Here is a 24,721-nt window from a genome sequence, read left to right as displayed (position 1 = left end):
TCCAATAATTCCACTTCAGGACATTTATCTGACGGAACCAAAGACACTAATTTGAAAAGCTTTCTGCACTTCCGTGTTAACTGCAACATCATTTGTTACAGTAAAAACATGGAATCAACCTAAGTGTCTGCTGATGGATGAATGGATAAAGAATATAATATATATATATATATATAAATTAAATCGAATGTTATTTACACATACAAAAAGGAAATCCTGCCATTTGCAACAGCATGGATAGAACACACGGGCATTATGCTAAGTGAAATAAGTCTGACAGAAAGATAATACAGTATAATTTCACTTACAAGTAGGATCTTAAAAAAAAAAAAAAAACAAACCCAAAACTGAACTCATAGATACAGAAAACAGATTAGTTTTCTAATCTGACAGAGGTGGGGGATAGGTGGTGAGCAAACGTTAAAAGTGCCAGTTATAAAATAAAAGGTCCTGGGGATGTGATGTATGGCATGGTGACTACAGTTGATAATACTTAACTGCATATTTGAAAATTGTAGAGAGTATAATTTAAAAGTTCTCATCTTCAAAAAAAATTCTGAAAGATGATCACATCAATGTATCACATTGATACAGTGATCAATGTTGACTAAACTGTGGTGATCATTTTGTGATATACACATATACTGAATATTGTATATATATCAAATCTTTTTGGTGTACACCTGAAACTACTTTATCAATTATATCTCAATAAAAAAAAAAAAACAACTGCTTAACAAGGTCCTAGGACTTTCCTTTTGCTTCTTTTAAAGATTCTGATTTAATCCTCAGAACAGATTTTGAGGTAAAGGTTATGGACTTCAGATTATGGATGAGGAAACTAAGGCTCTGAAAGTTTACATCATATCACTTAAAAAAACTAGGGCATGGTGTCAAATATTAAAAAACAAAATTATTTTCTCCACTAATCATTCTTAAATAAATGTTCCCCAAAATTTTAATAATGGAAAAATTATGTTTAAAAATTGATTACCTAAAACATTAAGGCAATATCTACAATTACTATTTTTACGGTGCTTAAAGAGTGCTCTTACCTCTGGAGGTTTCATATTCATCACTTTGGTAATTCGGCCCTGAAAATAAAATGACAAACTTACTGTAATAACAATAAATTCAGAAAGAATAACCTAAAGGCATACATGTTTATCTGTACTAAAGCTGTTATATCCTAATACACCAATCTTTGGGCAGTTATTTCTCCCACCTACATGAAAAGATGTTTCTTTTTTAAGATTTGAGAACAAGGGTAGCTTATAATTCTAGAGTTTTGCTACTTTCTTACTAGTGATATAAGTTACATAAATAATACAAAGACAACTCAAGACTGTTATTTCTGAGACAGGGAATGACCTGTAAGTCTCCAACTCTAAAATGGGTAAGCATGTAAATAAATGTTGGCATAATTACTGAACATCTCTTGACTTTTTAGAACAATGGCCCTCCAAGATAAGTCAAAGAAAATTAATTCCAGATATTCTTCAAAATTCAAATGTATGCAATATACCAGAACACGTAAGTACAAATAACTAACCCACATTTATTAACAGGTGCCCAAACATCAGCCTAACAGCAAATTAAAAAAATGAAAAATCCAAAGAGATGTATTTCTCTTGTAAGTTAAAAAAAAGATGCCAAAACTATTATGAAAGATATAAAGTCCACAAACAAAATACCTGCATGATGAGAAAGTGAGGGTTGTTAACATTAAGGCCAACAGAACAGAAGAGATCGTATACTCTGGTATTGTTTGCATTTACTCCATTGATTAAATATTTATTTCTGCCACCAATAACTACCTGCAAAGGAAATAATTTTAAAAGACATAAATGAACACACATATCTTGAGCTAAGATGATAAATTCCCAAATACATTATCTTTTGTTTTTTCCAACTAATGATAAATCAAACGAATCTAGGATAAATAGTGAAGAAAGTATAACATGGTCAAAAACAATGTGAGACTGGCTTCTAATCTAGGGCCTCCTAACCTCCCATGCAGTGGACTAGGTCTTTAAGGTGCCTTCCACCTTTATGTTTCCAAGGATGTATAGAATGTAGCTTCTATCCCTGATCACCCTCTTCTACAACTTTCCATACTCAGAGGCTGACCCATCTTCCTCCACTTTTTGATTTCCAAAGGAGTCAAATACCAAAAACAAAAGACACACAGTTTTAGTAACAATTCTTGTTAAGACTCTAAAATGATTAATAAAAGATAAGCCTTATGAATATTTGAAAGAAAAAGAATAATCATGGAACTGCAGCGTGGGTTTAATAAGAACAACTTATACTAGATATCAGCTTGTTCTGTCTACCACAGCATGTACATCGTCATTTTGGAGGTATGACTGCCTCATCCATTTGCTGAGGTCCTTAAAGACAAGATTTGTTTCTCATTCTTTCTATCTGTATTTCCCAATGCATTTGAGAATGCCCAGCACACATCAAGCACTTAATAAATATTAAATAAATATGAATTCACTTCTTTTCCTGACAGTATTAGGGTAGTAGATCAGTTCTTAATATTTGAACAACAATCCTAATATATCCTAAAGAAATTCGAGGAAGTTTTTATAACAAAATTCTGGTGAAGAAACAGTCATATGGACCACAAGAAGACAGGAATTTTGAGTAGACTAGTAGCAGATTTTCTTAAAATCCTGAAAGGTAATTATTCGATAGATGTTGAAAGACAGAGAACAGGATTTTGTCCCAATCTAGTCAATCTTTTTTTTTTTTTTCAACCAGAGTTTTCATTAACATAGAGATGGAAATCTATAAGCTACATAATGCTAAGATGAAGAGTAAATGAGAATTAACAGAATTTTTAAAGATAAAACTGACAAACTAAAAACACGGTCTGATTATAATAAGATAAAAAGATTTTAAGGGACAAATGTTAAGGTCCTCCACTGATTTCAAGAACCTGCTTAGATGCAGAAATGGCAGTATATGGCTAAGTAATAACATGAACAACTTAAGAGTGATTTTAAGTAAATCGGATATGAGTTCATAATATATCATGAACTCTTCAACATCATATTGAGAAAAATAGAAGTAGAGTACTTAAAATGAAAGAAGTGACAATTCTGCTTAATCCTGTCCCAGCCAGACCAGTTCTGGTACATGCAATTTGAAGTGCCAACCATTAAAATATGTATGTGTGTATGTGTGCATGTATAAATAAAACTGGAGCAAATTTGCATTCCATGTGATGAGACAAGTGGAAGACCTAGAAACAACTAAATATCAATTGAAAGACCTAGAGAATTTAGCTTAGAAAACAGATTTACAGAAGAACATAGATATACTGAAATAAAGAATAAATTACATGTTCTCTTGGTGCTCTCAAGATAACTAGGATTTATGTGTAAAACTTGAAAAAAACACTATGGTATGGCTCAATTTATAAGACTAACTTTCTAATTTCCAAACATAAAATGGGTTACCTCAGAAAACAGTGAAATCCCAAGAACTACAGGTGTTCCAGCAGAGAGAGACTCAAGTGCATGGTTTATGGTTTAAATAAGTGTGGCTGAGTGTTTGTACGGATGGATTTCACATCCCTTTCAATCCACTTGGTAAATGGTGGAATTTGCTTAAGCAAAACAAGATATTCTTACGGAATCTAGTCAGTATTTGATCCATCAGTTTTGCTTATCAATTTTCCAGTAATCGTATTGCCAAAATGCACGAGACAAGTTTTTAGGTAACCAAATATTTAGTAGTCACTCACCTGCCTTGTTACTGTAATTTCATCATGAACCTCAAATCCTAAAGGACTCTGCTTTTTGTCAGAATTATCAAAGGTGATTGACACCAAGGCTTTTGTAATACCAGCTTGCCCGTTTTTGTAAACTAAATCTTGTAAGTTAGAAGCCCGAACCTAAAATAAAGGAAAAGTTTATCAGTTACAAAACTCAGTACTGCACAAAATAGCACTAAAAATAGCTTTCTTGCTGTTGGAAAACCACCCATGTAGTATCCATTAATAAGTCAAGAACAGGTAGTGGTATTCATAGACAAGGAAAGCAAAGAAAATGGACATCGACCTGAAATGGGCCTCTCTCTCCATAGGACTTTTTTAATCCTGAGCTAAACTGTTTTCTACTCATTTCTTAACAAGAGCTCATTTGAAAAATTTATGGAAAGACAGTGTCTAAAAATTTCACTATCCATTCAATTCCAATAGTAGATCCTAAAAAGACATTATAATGAGGGTGGGTGCAGGTGGAAAGTATACAAACTCTGGAATGAGAATGTGTGAGTTTCAGTGTTGCTTCAAACATCTTTAGAGGATTAACCTTAAGCAACTCTAAGTTTCTACGTTCTCACCTAAAATATGGAGTAATAATACCTACCTTTAAAGGACTGCAGTGAGGTAGAAGATAATTCACATAAAAATGCAAATGAAGAGAATATTGGTAATACTGGTACTCTCCAAGTGCAAAAATTCCCTTGAGGTTCCTCAAACTTAAATTCACATAAATCAGAAAGTTTACACTTTACCTGAGACAGGTTGGAGATGCCCAGCAAAAAGCAGATGGAGTCCAATATGTTGGATTTTCCACTACCATTTAAACCAGTGATAGCATTGAACAGAGGGTCAAAGCCATTGACTTCAGTCCTCTGAGCATAGGACTTGAATCCCTCAAGAATGACTGACTTAATGTGCATTTTCACTACTGACTTGGACAGGTCTGCTAGAAATCAAGCCACAAAGCAGTTCTGTACAAAACAGAAAAACAACGCATAAGTGGAATGTAAAACTGGAATCATAATATATAGACTAGACCATAAGAATGACAGCGCAATAGAAATAAAACAGCCACTTGCTAAGCTATTTCCTCTGATGTAAAGGTATCTTTCTTTAACTTAAAAATATACAAGAATTAGCCTCTATTTAGAAGTTAACTGGGCTTCCCGGTGGCTCAGCGATAAAGGAAATCTCTTGCAATGCAGGAGCCACGGGAGATGTGGGTTCCATCCCTAGGTCGGGAAGATCCCCTGGAGGAGGGCAGGGCAACCCACTCCAGGGTTCTTTCCTGGAGAATCCCATGGACAGAGGACCCTAGTGAGCTACAGTCCATGGGGTCGCCAAGAGTCAGACACGACTAAAGTGACTCAGCACGCACGTACGCAGAAGTTAATTGAACCTGGAAGCCAACCACCTACTTCACCAGGCTTATAATCTTCCACCGTTATCATACTCCAGCTAACAGATTACTGATCATTTACCATCGCATCCCCTTTGCCGAGAATGCACTTATCCCGGACACTGATATGGCTCACTCTCCTTTATATCACTCACGTCTTTACTCAAAAGTCACATACTCTCGTATATAAAAAAAATACCCTCTACCCATTCCCTCCCTCTGCTTTTTCCTTCACGGACTTAAAGCTGACACTAATCAGTACTTATTTATTGCTCTACCCAACTTACCATAATGTAATCTTCGTAGCTCTTCTACGTTCACCGTTGTATGCCGGAATGCTGCCTGACTCGAAGGCGCGGGATGGGCGGGTGGTCTGTAAGTGTTTAAGCATCAGTAGATATACCCCAGATAAACAGCTGAAGGTTTTTGCTTTTAGTCAGGCTCTTCCCTCGCCCCACCAGGCCTTTCTGTCAACCCTTGCTCGCCCTACTCCAAGGCTGGACAGGAACTAGCCATTCTGCTACGAATCCCTTTAGGACTAAATTTACTCTGAAGTTCCTTGCTACTCTGCTCCCCAGCCCCCGACGCCCATTTCCCGCCAAGAATGCCCGGCTAGGCCCAACCGGCCGCGCGCACGCACCTGCCTCGCCGCTGCGTCAGGTCGCCTGGGCTTGAGGCGCAGCCGAAGCTCTTCCTAGTCACTAGGGCAGAGAGTGCGCCAGTCTTGCCCAGCTTCGGGCGCTAAGAGGCGAAAGCCACCAAAGCTACTCCTACATTTGCCCCGCGCGCGGCACCGAAGCGGAACTATTTTTGCCTTTGAATTTCGGCGCGAGCACAGGACCCCACCTCCACTACCTATTCCATTGGCTGGTGCCTCAGAGATGCCTGACTTAAAAGTTCCATTTTTCTCTTCCATCAAGCAGTTAAAGGGACAAAGAGATAGAAAAGAAGGTCGAAAAGAGGGCGGCTCAGGAAAAGCGACGGGTCGGACCTGAGGACTAAAGAAGCTGGCGGCAATTGTTGAGCTCGGTATCCGGCACACCTCGGGCAGCCCCGCACCTCAGCCTGGGGGCCTCGCGCTCGCCGGCCCCGCCCTGCCGCAGGCCGGGTCTGGCCGTCATCGCGCCCGGGAAGCCCCGCCTCCTCTCAGGCCCGGCGGGATTCAGTGGGGCAGGCCTCTGTGGTCTCCAAGTACCGGAAGCAGGATGGCTTCGTGTCGGTCTCCTCGTTCTGCCTCAGAATCCCTCTGGGCTGGGCCAGGGTCCTCTAAATGGAAGCTACACCTTGTTGCGGCTGGGGCGGCGCCGAACGAACTTCTGAGGACTGTGGATCGCGTTCTGGCTCCGCCCCTCGCCGGCGAAGGACCCTGGCGGGCTCGGGTTTCCTGTCCCAAAGGGCCGATAAGGCTGTCACCAGAGTTGTGCAGCGCCCGCGGGAGAAGTTGAGTGGGGCTGATAGTAGAGGCTGGACGAATAGGAGTTCCCCTCGTTTTTCTGAAAAGCTGTAGAATGATAAGCAATAGCAGAACTAACAATTTCAGAGAATTTTAGGGGAAACACCTTATAACAGCTGATATTTATTGATTTCGGGTGCCAGGTTGCGTTTCAGGCGCTTGTTAAAATCTTAGCAACCCTATGAAATCCGTGTTATTGTTCTCATTTTACAAATGAGCAAACTGAGTCACAGGTTAAGCAACTTATTCCAAGTAGTGAGCCGGGAAGCTGAGGTTTGTTTCCACGCGGTCTTGCTCCTGAGCTAGTATGTTTACTTCTCTTCGTGTACAGACTCCAGTGCTAGTAATAACAGAAGCTGTTATCAGTGTGTATTTTTCTTAAAAAAAAAAAAACAAAAAAACAGGCAGTTTACTCACAGTTAAGCATGTTGATACTAATGAGTTAGGAAGGACATAGCTTCATAGTGCTCTATAGTGCTTTCCCTAGGTGATGTGTAAAAGAGATGATGCGGCCAGCATGCTATTTTAGGTTATATATTTCAAGTTGCTTTCTTGGCCTCAATTGACTTTGCAGTATTGGACACCAGTCAGGCTACCAAGAATGAACCATTGATTTGAAAATCTTTTCTACTTGGGAGAATTAAAAGTTTTGTGGGGATTTTCTGTTTGTATAAGAAAAATTATTTACTCTTATCTCACCCACTTAGGTAAGTCAGTCGTTACAGGCCTAACAACATTTAGTCACCCAGTTATTTTTGCCTTGTTGCTATTTCATGGTGGTTGAGATAGTAAAGAATGTCCCTGCAAGGCAGGAGACCAGGGTTTGATCCCTGGATTGGAAAGATTTCCTAGAGAAGGGAATGGCTCCCCACTTCAGTATTCTTGCCTGGGAAATCACATGGACAGAGGAGCGTGGCAGGCTACAGTCCATGGGGTTGCAAAGAGTGGGACACTACTGAATGACTAACACTTAGCTTTGTCTATGGTGATTCCTTCATCCCCTGTACGTCACAGCTCTTCATTGTATTGATTCTCTTCAGTCTTAAATACATTTCTTTTCAACTGTGTCCTCCTCATTTCATCTCTTTGAGAATGAAGAATTTTAATTTGCCAACAGACCCAAATGTGAATTTTATAAAGTTGTGAAATAAATAGTTCTTTGGGGTGAAAATGTAAGTGTTAGGACAGACATTGTTACCCTTTGCACTATTTTAATAAATTAATAACCAGCTGATATTTTTTAAGTCAAGTGGATGAAAAAATACACACAAATGCACTTATGCTGTGTAAGGACTTCTGGGTAGTTATACACATAGATATATCTAACTACTTCCACTAAAAGTAATTATTATAGGGAAAATTGCCTATAGAAGGAGAGGTCTACAGCAGTTTTAGTCTTAGAGCATATCCAAAGCGCTAACGAATTGCAGTTAGTACAGATGAACTTGGTGTTAAAACTGGCCCCTGAGATCACCATAGAGAAGTGAACACCAAGGCATGAAGCCACTAAAACCCCTCTAATGTGGAGAGATTAGGAATGGAAGTAAAGATAGACTATAGGGTTGTTGTTCAGTTGCTGCTGCTGCTAAGTCGCTTCAGCCATGTCCGACTCTGTGCGACCCCATAAATGGCAGCCCACCAGGCCCCGCCGTCCCTGGGATTCTCCAGGCAAGAACACTGGAGTGGGTTGCCATTTCCTCCTCCAATGCATGAAAGTGAAAAGTGAAAGTGAAGGCGAGCAGTCTTGTCCGACTCTTAGCAACCCCATGGACTTCAGCCTACCAGGCTCCTCCGTCCATGGGATTTTCCCAGCAAGAGTACTGGAGTGGGGTGCCATTGCCTTCTCCCTGTTCAGTTGCTAAATAGTGTCAAACTCTTTGCAGTCCTGTGGACTGCAGCACACCAGGCTTCCGTGTCTTTCCAAACCCAGAGTTTGTTCAAACTCAAGCCCATGGAGTATAGGGTAGATACAGTATAAATAGAGCACTGTTCTTGTTTCATCACCGTGAATCAAAAGCATTTGAATACTTCCCTATGGTCCAGTGGTTAAGAATCTGCCTGTCAATGCAGGGGATACAGGTTTGGTCCCTGGTCCTGGAAGATTCCTCATGCCATAGGGTGACTAATCCATGCATCACAACTACTGAGCCCATGTGCCGCAACTACTGAAGCCTGCGCACAGTAGACCTGTGCCCTGCAACAGGAGCAGCCACCACAATGAGAAGCCTATGCACCACAACTAGAGAGTAGCCTGCACTCACCGCAACTAGAGAAGGCTGGCATGCAGCAATGAAGACCCAGCACAACCAAAACTAAATTAGCTTGAACACTGGTGGGCAGGTGGAGTCTTTGTCCTTATGTAGAAGGCAGTAGTACCAGCGATAAATAAAACAGGACCTAGGAAAAAGACTTGATCTTCTCTTCCAGGGCATTGAGAGGGACCCACTTCCCAAAGCCTCACTTTTCTAATTTTGGAGTCCTACAAAATTCTATGTAACAGTCAATCCTCTTTTGCTGGAATTTAGGACAGAAATGGGGCGGGGATAATTTTAACCTTCATTGCAGAAATAATGAAAGTTTGGTTCATTTTGTTGAGAGATTAAATTTTGGGTTCAGTGGGAAGAACTGAAGTTCATATTGCAAAGTTGTATTGAGTAGCAGCACATTTTGAATACACCAAATAAAACCAATGTGCAAGCTTGGAAAGAATGCCAGCTGAGCATAATTTAAAATGACTAAAAAAGGAGGTGATTATATTCTTTCACCTAGACACATTTATTTTCATTTCAATGACAATGTTGTTTTCACTGGGCTTACCAGGTGGTGCCAGTGGTAAAGAATCCACCTGCCAATGCAGGAGACAAGAGAAATGCGGGTTCAGTCCCTGAGTTGGGAAGATCCTCTGGAGTAGAGGGTGGTGACCCACTCTAGTATTCTCACCTAGAAAATACCATGGACAGAGCAGCCTGGCGTGCTACGGTCCATGGGCCGCAGAGGCAGATTCAGCTGAGCACACTGTCTTCAGTACTACGCGTTCTGTTTGGTTCCTTGTGAAATCTGCTTGTATTTTCCTTCTGATTTCTATTATTTTGCCTTCTTAGTCAAGTTAAATATCTTTATCTTCTTTTTTAGGTACTTCTACTATTTCAAGCTTTTGAGTTCCTAACTCTGCAACAGTTGCTGACTCTTACTCATAGTGATTTGTTTCCTCCTGTGGTGCTGTTCTTGGATGGGGTTGTTTGGTTTATGGGAGTCTCTTATGTCCCAAGTTGTGAAAGGGTCCCTTCAGAGCACTTACACATTTGTTTCTGCCAGGGTTCTTTGGCTCTTAAAGATCTGGGAACATTTGTAAATAATTGTTTCTCAGTTTGTGGTTCCTGAATTATACAGATATTATAAATTCATGTCTGTTGCAGGTCTGTGGTTTTAATTTATCACAAGTAGCTTTTGTTTTATCCCCCTATGCAAAGCTCCAAACAAAAAAACAAACCTTCTTACCTCTTCCAGAGTCTAGTATGTGGAGCTTTTCCAATCGAAATGACTGGCAGATCTTAAGGCTGCAGGTTTCATATAAGGGCCTAGTTCCAGCTCCTCTGGCTCACTGAAGCTCAAGGGCTACTGCTTGTACCTCAGAACCCAGCCACTGGCTCCTGAGCCCTATTGCTGTTGTTTAATCATTCAGTTGTGTCTGACTTTTGAGACCCCATAGATTGTACCCACCAGGCTTCTCTGATCATAGGATTTCCCAGGCAAGAATACTGGAGTGGGTTGCCATTCTTTTCTCCAGGGGATCTTCCCAACCCAGGGATTGAACCCACACCTCTTGTGTCTCCTGCATAGGAAGATGATTTTTTACCACTGAGCCACAGGGAAAGCCACATGGGAAGCCCCCTGAGCACTATAGCCAAGTATAAAATAAATGTTGGAAGGCTGCCTGTCAGTGCCTGCTCTTGACATTTTCAGTTTGTTTCTGGCATTTTGAATTTTCTGGGTTTTGTTACTGTGCATAGTATATGGTTTGTATGACAATAGTTATATTTTAAGTAGTTCTATGACTTTTTTATGAAGAGAATTTCAGTCAACTAGGTTAGAGGAGGCCCTTCCACTTACCTTTCATGAAGCACATCAGTGATCTTTGTTTTGCTCCTGCTGAACCTTACTTTCAGATTTTCAATTCCACATTCAAATGAGCTTTTCCTAGAAAACAGAGAAAGATGTCTGGTATCGGCTCTTAAGAAAATATTTTCATGCACTACTCATAAAATCCAGTCTCTTGGTACTTATTTTGTATTTCTTATTTCAGTGTTTCCTGTTCTCTTTGGCTTTTATGACTTCCACACTGGTTACCAGCCAAAGCTACTCATCTCATTGCTCTTCTGCTTTGCCACAGCCCTTCCTTTACGGGGAGGATTATTCACTCCTCTTTCTCAAATACCGTTCTCATTTCATCGTTCTCCCCTTCACAGTGGTCCCTTACTACTTTTTACTTCAAGTCCACACACATCTGCTTGACCGTCTTTCAGTTGGTTTCCTTTTATTACCAGCTCAGTTCGTACTAGATATCACTCTTAGATATTTTCCACAAGATCTGCCCCTTCAGTAACCAGTGTTTTCTCTCTCTGTTACATTATTCAAATTCCTACTTAAATTTCTACCTCAGCAATACTTATTAGCCACCAGTCTCTGCTCTTTCTAAATGTCCTACAAAATATATGTTTCTATATCAGAAATATGACATCTCTTTACTCTGTATAAACTCTTGGTGAAAATTGCCTATAGAATTAATTCTAACCTCTCTAAGATGGCATGCCTGGCCTTTTGTAATTTATTCTCCATCTACTTTCCTAGGACTCAGGTCCTGTAACTTCTTCCTTAGATTACCTTGTCATTTGTTGTTCACTACTATAAACCAAGCACCAACCAATGACAAAAAAAAGTGTCAACTTTTAAAATGAATAGATGAATTCAATAGGCTGTTATACAATGCCTACCTTATTCTAAGAATCTACTATGTTCTGGAATACAAATATGGATAAGATGTGGGCCTGTCCCTAAGGAGTCCATAGATGAATAGAGATGACATGCATAAAGAAATTAACCAGAGGAAGAGTGAAAGGCATTATAAATGATAGATTGCACAAGCAAGGGCATGGACGATAAACACAGTTGTAAGAGGCAAGAAGTAGCAAGATTTAGTGTAGGATGGAGTACGTCAAGGCTGTATACTGTCACCCTGCTTATTTAACTTATGTGCCGAGTACATCATGAGAAACGCTGGGCTGGAAGAAGCAAGCTGGAATCAAGAGTGCCGGGAGAAATATCAATAACCTCAGATATGCAGATGACACCACCCTTATGGCAGAAAGTGAAGAGGAACTAAAAAGCCTCTTGATTAAAGTGAAAGAGGAGAGTGAAAAAATTGGCTTAAAGCTCAACATCCAGAAAACTAAGATCATGGCATCTGGTCCCATCACTTCATGGGAAATAGATGGGGCAACAGTGGAATCAGTGTCAGACTTTATTTTGGGGGGCTCCAAAATCATTGCAGATGGTGATTGCAGACATGAAATTAAAAGATGCTTACTCCTTGGAAGGAAAGTTATGACCAACCTAGATAGCATATTCAAAAGCAGAGATATTGCTTTGCTCACAAAGATCCATCTAGTCAAGGCTATGGTTTTTCCAGTGATCATGTATGGATGTAAGAGTTGGACTGTGAAGAAAGCTGAGCACCGAAGAATTGATGCTTTTGAACTGTGGTGTTGGAGAAGACTCTTGAGAGTCCCTTGGACTGCAAGGAGATCCAACCAGTCCATCATAAAGGAGATCAGTCCTGGGTGTTCATTGGAAGGACTGATGCTAAAGCTGAAACTCCAATACTTTGGCCACCTCATGAGAAGAGTTGACTCACTGATGCTGGGAGGGATTGAGGGCAGGAGGAGAAGGGGACAACAGAGAATGAGATGGCTGGATGGCATCACCAACTCGATGGACATGAGTTTGAGTGAACTCTGGAGTTGGTGATTGACAGGGAGGCCTGGCGTGCTGTGATTCATGGGGTAGCAAAGAGTTGGACATGACTGAGAGACTGAACTGAGCTGAAGCCAGATTATGGAACATTTTATGTGCCATTTTGAAAAATTTGTTGTCTATTTTGAAATAATGATGTTCTCTTCTACGTTTTTACGTCTTTGCACATGCTGAACTTATCCCCTCTCCATATCTACTTCCATGTGTATTTCTACATATATTTGAAACCCTGAATTTGATCCATTTCTGGGAGAATTATTTTCAGGTTCTTATGTAATCCCTTAACCCTTTATCTAGACTTTACTTCTAACCTGTATTCCTACTGTGACATACCTTCTGACATTCCTCAGTACCTAGCACAATATTGTTTGAATATGAATAAATTTGGGAGATTTATCTGCTGCTTTCTGATTAAGGTAAAGGAAAAGAATAGATTTAAAAAGTCAAAGGACTTGGAAAATATTGAAATATACAACATAATCATTAAACTATTCAACATTATAATATTCAACAAGTTAATGGTGGTGATTATTTCATTGATCTGACATTGAAAAATTTTTTACACCAGCTAGCAGGTTCTATTTGTGTAATGCCACCAGCAACCACCTATTTCAAATGCTAAAAGAAGATGCTGCTTAAGTGCTGCAATCACTATGCCAGCAAATTTGGAAAACTCAGCAGTGGCCACAGGACTGGAAAAAGTCAGTTTTCATTCCAATCCCTAAGAAGGGTAACACCAAAGAATGTTCAGATTACCCTACAATTGCATTCATTTCACATGCTAGGAAGGTGATTCTTAAAATCCTTCAAGATAGGCCTCAATAGTACGTGAACTGAGAACTTCCAGATGTAGAAGCTGGATTTAGAAATAGCAGAGGAACCAGAAATCAAATTGCCAAAATACATTGGATCACAGAAAAAGCAAGAGAATTCCAGAAAAAAACATCTATTTCTGCTAAAGCCTTTGACTGTGTGGATCACAACAAACTGTAGAAAATTCTTAAAAAGATGAGAATACCAGACCACCTTACCTGCTTCCTGAGAAACCTGTATTCAGGTCAAGAAGCAACAGTTAGAACTGGACATGGAACAATGGACTGGCTCAAAATTGGGAAAGGTATAGGTCAAAGCTGTATATTGTCACTTTTTTTACTTATCTTGTATACAGAGTACATCATGCAAAATGCCAGGCTGGATGAATCACAAGCTGGAATCAAGATCGCTGGGAGAAATATCAATAATCTCAGAGATGCAGATGACACCTCCCTAATGGAAGAAAGTGAAGAACTAAAGAACCTCTTGATGAAAGTGAAAGAGGAAAGTGAAAACGCTGCCTTAAAACTCAACATTCAGAAAACTAAGATCATGGCATTTGGCCCCATCACTTCATAGCAAATAGATGAGGAAAAAATGGAAACAGTGGCAGATTTTATTTTCCTGGGCTCCCAAATCATTGCAGATGGTGACTGTAGCCATGAAATTAAAAGACACTTGCTCCTTGGAAGAAAAGGTATGACAGACCTAGACAGAGTATTATAAAGCAGAAATATCACTTTGCCTACAAAGGTCTGTACAGTCAAAGCTATAGTTCTTCCAGTAGTCATGTACAGATGTAAGAGTTAGACCATAATGAAGACTGAGCACCAAAAAATTGATGCTTTCAAACGGTGGTGCTGGAGAAGACTCTTGAGGGTCCCTTGAACAGCAAGGAGATCAAACCAGTCAATCTTAAAGAAAAACAACCCTGAATATTCATTGGAAGGACTGATGCTGAGCTCCAGTACTTTGGCCACCTGATTCTAAGAGCAGACTCATTGGGGAAGACCCTGATGCTGGGAAAGATTGAGGGCAGGAGCAGAAGGGGATGATAGAGGATGATATGATTGGATGGCATCACTGACTCAATGGACATGAGTTTGAGCAACCTCCAGGAGGTAGTGAACATAGGGAAGCCTCGTGTGCTGCAGTCCATGGGGTCACAGAGTTGGATACGACTGAGCAACTGAACAACAATTACAACCAGGGGCCACTGTGACATTCATAAAGAATCTGCCATGGAATGAGCATTGACGGCTGCTGGCTTCTCAGAGCTCTCAGCCATATACTTTTCTTTGTCCTTGCTCTTTTGACCTGTAAAATAAAAACAAGCTTCTAGTGATGCTGGAATAGCTGAAGTTTCAGGTCGAAAGAATACAATTCAGGTATAACCACATTTCTAGCTTCTGTCCAGGTATAATCACACTCTTCCTTCCCACTCCTTTATTAAACACACAGACTTATGTTACATGGTATTCTATTTATTCATTAATATAGTTGTCTCTCCCCACTGTGAGCACCATGATGTCAGTGGTCTTACTTTATCAGGGTCTGTAAACCTCGCCTCCAGTGCGGTTCTTGACACAGAGTTGTTCTTCATAAATGATTATCAAATGCATGAACTATTACACAAACCTGTAAAGATTATTAAGGTGGTTGTTTTTTCTAAATCAGAGAACACTCATTCTCTGTTTTTCAGATTTTTCAAATGAGTGTTGGTGGTTGTTTGATTGTTATTTTTGCCCTTACTTAAATTCCTAGAGATTTGTGTGATACTCAAACACTAACATGCACAGAAACTTAGAAATTACCTTGATTACTATCTCTTTTCCTTCTCATTCCCACCTGGTTTCCAAATACTGACTTCCACCCCACTTCCGTTGCACATCCGGTACATGGCAGATAGAAAATCCCTGGTTTATTACCTTTCAGTCTCCACCCTTCCTCTACTCCATTTTCCTCAAATCCCACTCATTCTCATAAGGGTGGGATCTTGCCCTTGGGCTCCTAAGGGACAGACCAGGGCAGTGTAACATCAATATATTTGTAAGAGTTTGAGGGCATTTCCCTTCAAAACATCAGCATTTATAGGACATTCACAGTAGAGTTCAGGGGGTCTTCAGCAATCCAGATCAAGTTCTATTTATATCCTTTGTCACTGGACAAGGAAGACCGTGTCACCAAGTCTTTTCTGCCATTTCAACATCTCCTCTCCCAATCTGTGGGTAGTTGCTTGAAAAAAAAATCCTAATATACTTTTGTTATGTTACTTTATGTTAGTCAAAAATTCCATATTATTATCATCTCTGTTTTATAGACAAAGAAGGTGGATCATAGAACTAAAGATTAGAGTAGCACTGGGACGAAAGTCCATCTAGTTATTCAGCAAATGCTTGAGCGCTCACAATATCAGTGAGCAGTACAGCAAGAATTTCTGCCTTACAGAGCTTATACCGTGGTGGATATCAGTTCTTATTTTATTGATTGTAAAGCGTAACTTTTTACAGCACTCTTATTCTGCCTTAGTAGTAGCTATCAGTCTCAATGCCTCAAATAATTGTTCTTTCCATGTGACTGCTGAAGCCCTCAAGTCATAGAAACCCCAGCTGGCCTATTTCACCAGATGCGTGGGCATTCTCAGTCATGCTTAGACTTATAGTGGGTACTCAGGCTTAGGTCAAGAATGAAAGCTGAAGCATTTTAAACACTGCTCACAGGGAATGAATTCTTAGGGAAGTAGCAATGTTCCACTAGAGTAAATGCTGTAACAGGCTAAAGGGTGGACTTGTAAATATTCATAAAAAATAGATTGGATTTAGTATAGGTAAACGTCTTGAGCAGGTATAACAGGAAGAACTGCTGTTGTTAGGGTTGGTTGGTGGAATCTTCTTTTTGTACAAAGAAATGTTGCCAGCAATTCTTCTTGGAAGACTAATTTAGAATAATTTTTATTTGCTATATTTTTTATTAGTTAATGAGATCTAGGAGTGTAATAACCTGGTGAGAATTTGTCTGCAAATGGCAATCAAATTAGTCTTATTCATGAAACTCATAAATAAGCTATAATTCAGCATTTTATGTCTAGGGGAATTAAAATGGGGGTCATGCTGTTTAAGAGGATAAGGGAATTTAACTATACACTGGGGAATTGAGGGCAGATTTATGATGAAGACATATCCTAACTGGAAGCTTGATTGTGATTTAAATTACAGGTCAAGCTGTGCAATGTGTTTTCTTTTTAGGGGAAAATCTTCGGGGAGATAAAGTGTGCTTGTTTAAAGAAGAAACAGAAAGTAAATGAAAAGGCAGATTGCATCTTCAGCTTTTCTCTTAAAATTTCAAGCTGCTTAAGTCGAATCACTCCTGAGTTCCTGATGATGGCTGTTGTGAAATTTCTTTCTTTTAGTTTCTTTGTGTTATTCTTGCCCTTTATTCCAGAGCAGTTATTTTACTTGACAGTAACAAAAAGATGTAGCCAGCATATCTGCCAGCAAACTAATATGGAAACCAGAGATAAGGTATTCTCAACTCTTCTAGAATTGTGACATCCTATCATTTTAGGCTGACTCATAAAATCAGCAGCTTCTGCACATAGAAGAGCTTTTGAAGAATTATAACCACACATTTTTCAAATGGGGAAATTAAGGCTTCTAATGATTTTCTTAAATTTACTCTTTATCTCAAATAAGTCTATTGAGGAAATAAAATATATGTATGAATGACTTCAAAATATAAAAAAATTGCTTTCTGGTGAAATGAAAATTCAAACAGATTATCAGAGGTTGGCTATGTAGCAGAGATCTTTACTTGGAAAATAACAGACTCTTACAGCCCAGACCTTTATTCTCTGACATATCCCTCTCCCTCCAAGAACTACTTCAGTAAGTACAACCACTATTCAGGATTCAGTTGTGTATGGGGATGGAGTCTGGGGTGGGCAATGGCAACAGAAAGCCTGAGAGGGAATGAAAATGATCTGTTCTCCTTTTAAGTCTCTGAAATAAAGTCAAGAATGGAATATTCAAATAATCCTTGACTAGAATGTTAAGAATAATACTAGAGAAAGGATACAACATGGTGAAAAGAGAGAAGAATATAGCTTACAAGACACAGCATGGGTCAAGAAGATTACACCAAGAGGACAGGTGTAATGTCCTCTGTGCCAGAAAAAACACACGGCACTAGAGTGGAGTGTCCCATGGGAATTCCCCCTCTTATTCCCCCTGCCCCACCATCTTCCACCTTAGTTTCTCTCTGCCCTGTTCAAGAAGCAACCTCAGTCATTCACTTAAAGGACCTTTTCCTCATATGAGGCAAGTATGTAACATAGGATTGGTGCAGGTGCCCAGGGAGTCCACAAAAAGAAAAAAGTAAAAGTTGGGAACATAATCAAGAGGTACATACTTGGAGGATTTTCCTAGATAGTATTTGAGCTGAATCCTTAAGGGAAAATTTGCCTTTGACAGGTGGAGAAGGGAATCAGCAGTCCAAGTGTAGAAGATTACCTGGTACAGCCTTCCAATAAGTTTACTAGAAATTTATACTCCTCTTATAATGGGTGCTGAACCACACCACACAGAATCCCCCTTTGGGACCAAGGCATGGGATCCTCCAGTTCCCAGGAGAGCTGGTTGCAGATGGCTCACAGCTGAGCCTCTTCCCTAGCATGGCTCTCCACAGAAGGAAGCTGTCCGGCTGAAGTTAATCTCCCCTTTGATGTTGGGCCATATCCAGTGACTGGTTGGTGCAGGGACACAAAAGCCCCTTTGCTTCAACCAGGATAACTATAAAGGGCCATCTCAACAGCTTCTCAGGCCATCAGCTGAAGCCTTGTGACTGAACCATAGTGTGGCTTCTCCCTCTGGCCAATTCTGTTTTCTGCACTAGGGCACGGGTGTTCTGGACAGTGCTCCCAAATAAACTTTCTGCGCACAAATCTCTGTTTCAGTCTACTCTTTGGGGAACCCACCTAAGATAATACCAGATAGGCTATTTTAGGGGAATTCCCTGGTGGCTCAGAAGGTAAAGAATCTGCTTGCAATGTAGGAGACCTGGATTCAATCCCCGGGTCAGGAAGATACTCTGGAGAAGGGAATGGCTATCCAGTCCAGTATTCTTGCCTGGAGAATCCCATGGACAGAGGAGCCTGGTGGGGTACAGTCCATGGGGTTGCAAATAATTGGACATGACTGAGCAATCAACACACACATATACCAGGTATTTTAACAGAATCTAATGTAGAGCTCGGAAAGCCTAAAGTGTACATATGATTTAGTCATTAGAAGTGCTGATTCATGGTCTCTATGGTAACAAGTTGACATCTCAAGTTAAGTGCTGAATTACTAAACCAATTTATATTCTACTGACAACTGGAAAGGAGAGAAATCATACCTGAGCTATGAGCCTTCTGTTCTCAGATTTTGCCAAACCCATCAATAGGTTCTGGTCACCAAGTATTAGGGCTCTATCAGAAGGGCTATATCAGGAAGTTATGCTGTAGGAAAAAAGAAAAAGAATTACCAAGTGCCTTAAAAGCAACAATGGTTTATTTCTTGTTCATGCTATATATCCATTGCAGAGGCAGGAGACATTTCTGCTTTTCATAGTCAGTAAGGAAGCGGCCATGACCTAGAATCCTGTGGATCCCTGCTAGGGGGAACAAGAGCTCTGGAAGGGACAAGAACCAGAATTTAAAATACTTCATCAAAAGTGACACATACCACCTATACTCACAATTCACCACAGCTATTTATTATGATGCATGCACGCAAGCTATGTAAGCCAAGTCACTTCAGTTGTGTCTAACTCTTTGAGACCCTATGGACCATATAGCCCTCCAGGCTCCTCTGACCATGGGATTCTTCAGGTAAGACTACTGGAGTCGGTTTCCACAAGGGGCTCAGGAAATTCAATATCAAAATGTGCCTGGCAAGGCACAGCGTCAGAGGGGAGAACTGGACTCTTTGGCAGGGTTTCCCAGGTGGTGCTAGTGGTAAAGAACCCATCTGCCAATACAGAAGATTTGAGAGACCTGGGTTTGATCCCTGGGTTGGAAATATCCTTTGAAAAAGGAAATGACAACCCACTGCAGTATTCTTGCCTGGAGAATCCCATGGACAGAAGAGCCTGGTGGGTTACAGTCCACAGGGTTGCAACAAGTGAACACAACTGAAGTGACTTCACTAATGACTAATGGAAGATCTTGGAGTCTAGAAACTCAAAAAGGAAAAGAAATAGGTTAAACTGGTAGTTGAATTTTCAATTAAGAAATCTTCAGTTCAGTTCAGTTCAGTTCAGTCTCTCAGTCGTGTCCGACTCTTTGCGACCCCATGAATCGCAGCACGCCACGCCTCCCTGTCCAACTCTCACATCCATACATGACCACAGGAAAAACCATAGCCTTGACTAGCTTTTGAATATACTATCTAGGTTGGTCATAACTTTCCTTCCTTTCTTTAAAAAAGCTTAGTAGTAAGTAATCATTGATCCTTTATTTGTGCTATTGTTTTTATTTTATCTATTCTGAAAATATGTATTAAGTATCTTCTAGTATTTACAAAGTGCTGTGATGGTTACTCTTAGGGAAAAAACTCTGGATTTGTTTCTTTAAAGGCACATGTTTAGTTGGAGATACAGGGCTTCCATGATGGCTCAGTTGGTAAAGAATCTGCCTGCAATACAGGAGACCCCGGTTTGATTCCTGGATCGGGAAGATCTGCTGGAGAAGGGACAAGCTACCCACTCCAGTATTCTTGGGCTTCCCTTGTGGCTCAGCTGGTAAAGAATCTTCCTTCGATGCCAGAGACCCGGGTTTGATTCCTGAGTTGGGAAGATCCCTTGGAGAAGGGAAAAGCTACCCACTCCAGTATTCTGGCCTGGAGAATTCCATGGACTGTATAGCCCATATTGTCACAAAGAGTCAGACACGACTGAGCGACTTTCAATGTATAGGAATTCAAAGTATACAGAAGAAGAGAATTAAGAGAAGATGTCAGGGATAGGGGGTTGAGGGGGTGTGAAAGGGTGGGCAGTGTTTAGTGGGTGTAAAAGAGGGAATTGTTAAATACTGAGTTTCTGTGTTTAAAGCTAGAATGGACCTTCTGCACGTGTATTTGAAAATACCCTGCTGATCTGGGCTATACGAAAGGGACAGATAAGCAAAAGTATATGTTATATTATTGCTTTTAAGTGTACTTCTTGATTTCTGTTTCCCCCCTACCAGTTCAGGCCCTTTAATTTACATTTAAAAATTTCCATATTTGTGTGGTTAGGATAAATGATTGTGAACTCAAAGGTGATATCATTGCTCCTTGAAATTAGGAGCCCTGCTTTTTTGGTACTCTGTACATTCCTTCTAAGTTAATGATGATTTATGTTGATAATTATAATATATTGCTCCTCTAATGCCTCTAAAGCAAATTTACATAACTATTAAAGTTATTTCCACAATATGCTCAAGAGTTAGGTTCTGGGAGTTTTAATAAAATTACTCCCATACCGTAGATAGAGGGATTGAGGCTGAAAGAATTAAAATAATTTTATCATGAGAGCAATAATTTGTAGCTATGAACAAACTGCCCTAAAACAGTGGCTTAAAATAATAGCACTCATTTCTTTGCTCACCTGAGGGGTGATACTTGGGGTCTCTCAAGCAGTGGCAATCAGGTGATGGCTGGGGCTGGGGTCACCTCTTCGGTTTGACTCATGTCTGATGCCTGGGCTGGGAAGTCTCTAACATCCAGTATGAGAGCAGGTTGGGCTTCTTCAGGCATAGCTCTCTCCATGGGCTCCCTACATGGACTCTCCACACTGGGTGTGGGCCACCCTGGGAAGGGGTGTGAACTGGGGACTTGTGCTTCTCTGCAGCTGAAGCCATCTCTGAAGATGATGGCACCCATGGACTGCCTGCCAACAGGACTACCAGCAGCTGAGGCAACACAATCTTCACGGAAGGAAGATGACCTCACTTTTGTTCCAAATCCAGTACCCTGCCATTCGCATTGTCTCCACTGATTTAACAGCACTAGTCTATAGACATTACTACATGTTAACTGTGAATTATACAGTGAAAACAAGTAATCACATTGGGACACTTCACTAAACAATTATATAGCATTCTGCATGTATTTCTATTATGGGAACATGCTATTCCTCAGTAATTTGTAAGTTTCCATGAGCTCACATCCACACGAGCACCCAAATATTACTTGCTTCAAGCTCCCACCCACTCCTCCAACAACTCGAGCTCCTTTATTCTTACAGTAACCATCCTCAGACATATGTGGGAACACCCAAGAGATAGGGACATGTGGATTATGAACCAGTCAAGGCAGCCCCTTGCTGTCAGCCTACATGTAATGTTCCAGGCTGCACTATCAATGCTCCTATACCTAATTCCATGCTTGTTGCAGTGGAAACTCACAGCTGGACACCAAGCTCCAGACTCCTATGTCCTACCTCTTAATCAACATTTCCATTAATATCAAGGCAGCATCAATTTTACTTGTTGAAAAAAAAAAACACTTGGTTTTTCTCACGAAAAAAATTTTTTAATGACTACATTTCAGTAAATGGCATAACCATTCTCTAAAACCTAGATGTCATTCTTGATTCCTTTCTTTGTTAGCCATCCTAGATACAAATACCTTAAATTACTTATTTACTCATCTACTTGTTTATTTCCTATCTCCTCCTTCTAAAATTTCAGTTCTATGAAATCAGAAAATCCATATGTTTTGTCCTCTAGTGTGTGTCCAGCACTTACAAACACTTAGGACTCTGACTTAACATAGAGGTAAGGCACTAGGCAAATATATGATGGATGAATCTGTAAAAAGTTTAATTAGTCAATTAATTTCTGTTAACCGATTCAGGATTCCACCACCACCAGCCTTAAAAATTCTACAGAAACGCTGCTCCAAGATGACACATCTCTGCTCTAAGCAGAGATACCTCTCACCGGCCTTAGAATCAGACCATCTTTTATCACCACTATTTATTGAAAACCAGCCACTCTCAAGATTTCCTGATGTCACAGCCAAGGTTGCTAGTATAATAGGGATTTCCTAGCTGCTGCTCCCAAACTGTTTTGTGCTTATTTTAACAGCACCGTGTCCAGTGATCTATGCTGGCATGAGCCAGTATTACTGCTGCCAATATGCAAGTACCTCTGCACTTGTGAAGTATGTTATGTTCAGTTGTAAAAAGAAGTGTTCCACAGCAGAGTTATTTGGGTCCCAAATCATTACTGAGTCTAGTGAAACAGACCTTTCAATTGACACAGAGCCCTTTTTATTCTCTCTGGATGTATACACAATCCTAGCTTGGGTTAGAATGGATACAAATAAAAACTTAACACTGAAAGGGAACCATCTCATTTCAGACCAATTCCTTTCACTCTTAAAAACAATTCTCTTGCTGAAATGCTATTGTCCCTTACCATAGTCTGGCTTCAATTTATCAGCGTCCATCCTTCTTTCCTTCCTTCTCTCTCTTTCTCCTTCCTTAACAAATAGTTACAGCACACCTAATCTGCTATGTACTGAGGAAAGAAAGATGAATTCATCTATAATTCCAAGGTACAGACATATGCTTGGAAAGATGCAAAAAAAAAAAAAAAAAAAAGGCTTCAGGTTTATGACAAGTCTATTTTCAAGCTAAAATGGGTCACAAAGATAGGAGAGGTCAATTATTAGTGAGCAATTAATGAATTCTTAATTCAAGAGGAGAAACAAATCGTGTCTGGGAATAGGGTTAGGGTTTTTTCCCTTCAGGGTAATAATGAAGTGTTGGAAGTGAAAGGAGAAAAGCAGGTACAGGCAGTGGGAGCAAAACACAGTTGGGTGGCTTACCTTGTGACGAACTATAATGTGTTAAGTCAGCCTAAGTTGGACACCCAAAGATTTGGCTTTGTCTTCAATTAAAAATGTATGACATGTGGATGTCTGCCTGATCGTGTCCAACTCTTCACGAACCCATGGACTGTTGCCCATCAGGCTTCTCTGTCCATGGTTTCAGTTCAATTCAGTTTAGTTGCTCAGTCATGTCCGACTCTTTGTGACCCCATGAACTGCAGCATGCCAGGCCTCCCTATCCATCACCAACTCCCAGAGTTCACTCAGACTCATGTCCATCGAGTCAGTGATGCCATCCAGCCATCTCATCCTCTGTCTTCCCCTTCTCCTCCTGCCTCCAATCCCTCCCAGCATCAGAGTCTTTTCCAATGAGTCAACTCTTCCCATGAGGTGGCCAAAGTACTGGAGTTTCAGCTTTAGCATCAGTCCTTCCAAAGAACACCCAGGACTGATCTCCTTTAGGATGGACTGGTTGGATTTCCATGAAGTCCAAAGGACTCTCAAGAGTCTTCTCCAACACCACAGTTCAAAAGCATCAATTCTTCCGTGCTCAGCTTTCTTTACAATCCAACTCTCACATCCATACATGACTACGTATAAGCAATTCATACATGGAGAAGACACCCCTTTATTTCTCTGTCATAAATTTTTCTAATGGATACTTAGATTGGAGAAACAGATATTGATAGAATTTTATCATTGAATTTTATTTTGTCCTTTTCATTTACAATTAGAAAAAGTATGATAGTGGTTTTGCCACTTGCTAGCAGTGTGACACTGGGAAACCAACCCCTTTATGTTTAATTTTTCACTTTTATCTTATCTGTAAGTCAGTAGTGTTGAACCAACTTTTGAGGATCTTCCCCTGCTATGAAATTCTGTGGCTGTGAGACTCAAAAGGGGATAGAATATAAGATGCAGAGGACCTATATAGCATTGAGTCTAAAGCTTATATTTACACAATATTATTTCTAGGAACTCATTACAAAATTCAGTTTTGTCTAGCAAATGCCAGTAAAGTCTCAGAGGAAAAACAACATAAATTAAAGGGAGTCATTTTGGAAGAATGATATAAGAGAAGCAACACTTTTCTAAACAGAAGCACTGTGTTACAGTCCATGGTTTGCTAGTTTCTGGCTGTGCTGGAAAAAATACTTTCCTTTCCTATTCCCAGTTGTTTCTCCTGGAATAAATGAGGCCACTGGGAATTGAAGAGGTTAACATATAATTAATCAATATAATGATATATCATTGAAATATATCATTATAATATCAGACAAACCTGATGCTACCTGAAAGATCAAAATTAGAATAGGAAGCAAAACTATCAGTACTCATGTGGATGTGAGCTCTCTACTATCAGTAGTTAAGCATTCTTTCCTCTCCACTCC

At 40.1% G+C, this 24,721-nt stretch overlaps 1 protein-coding gene across 2 annotated transcripts in view; it reads right to left on the bottom strand.

Annotated features, from left to right (window-relative positions):
* SMC2 (structural maintenance of chromosomes 2) overlaps positions 1-6,529 on the bottom strand; it is a 51,047-nt gene extending 44,518 nt beyond the window's left edge. Inside the window, exons 1-5 of one of the 2 annotated variants that reach the window (XM_061426380.1) lie at positions 6,169-6,529; positions 4,531-4,749; positions 3,758-3,907; positions 1,695-1,817; positions 1,056-1,094 (exon numbers count right to left, since the gene is read on the bottom strand). In XM_061426380.1, the coding sequence (XP_061282364.1) occupies positions 1,056-1,094; positions 1,695-1,817; positions 3,758-3,907; positions 4,531-4,698 (480 nt within the window). In that variant the 5' untranslated portion in view covers positions 4,699-4,749; positions 6,169-6,529. The other variant, XM_061426379.1, reaches the window with a different exon arrangement.
* Between the last annotated feature and the right edge of the window lie 18,192 nt (positions 6,530-24,721).

Source organism: Bos javanicus, chromosome 8 (genome assembly GCF_032452875.1).
Source record: "Bos javanicus breed banteng chromosome 8, ARS-OSU_banteng_1.0, whole genome shotgun sequence".
NCBI lineage: Eukaryota > Metazoa > Chordata > Mammalia > Artiodactyla > Bovidae > Bos > Bos javanicus.
The sequence above is the reverse complement of the archived record's forward strand: the minus strand, read 5'-3'. Positions and strand labels throughout refer to the sequence as shown.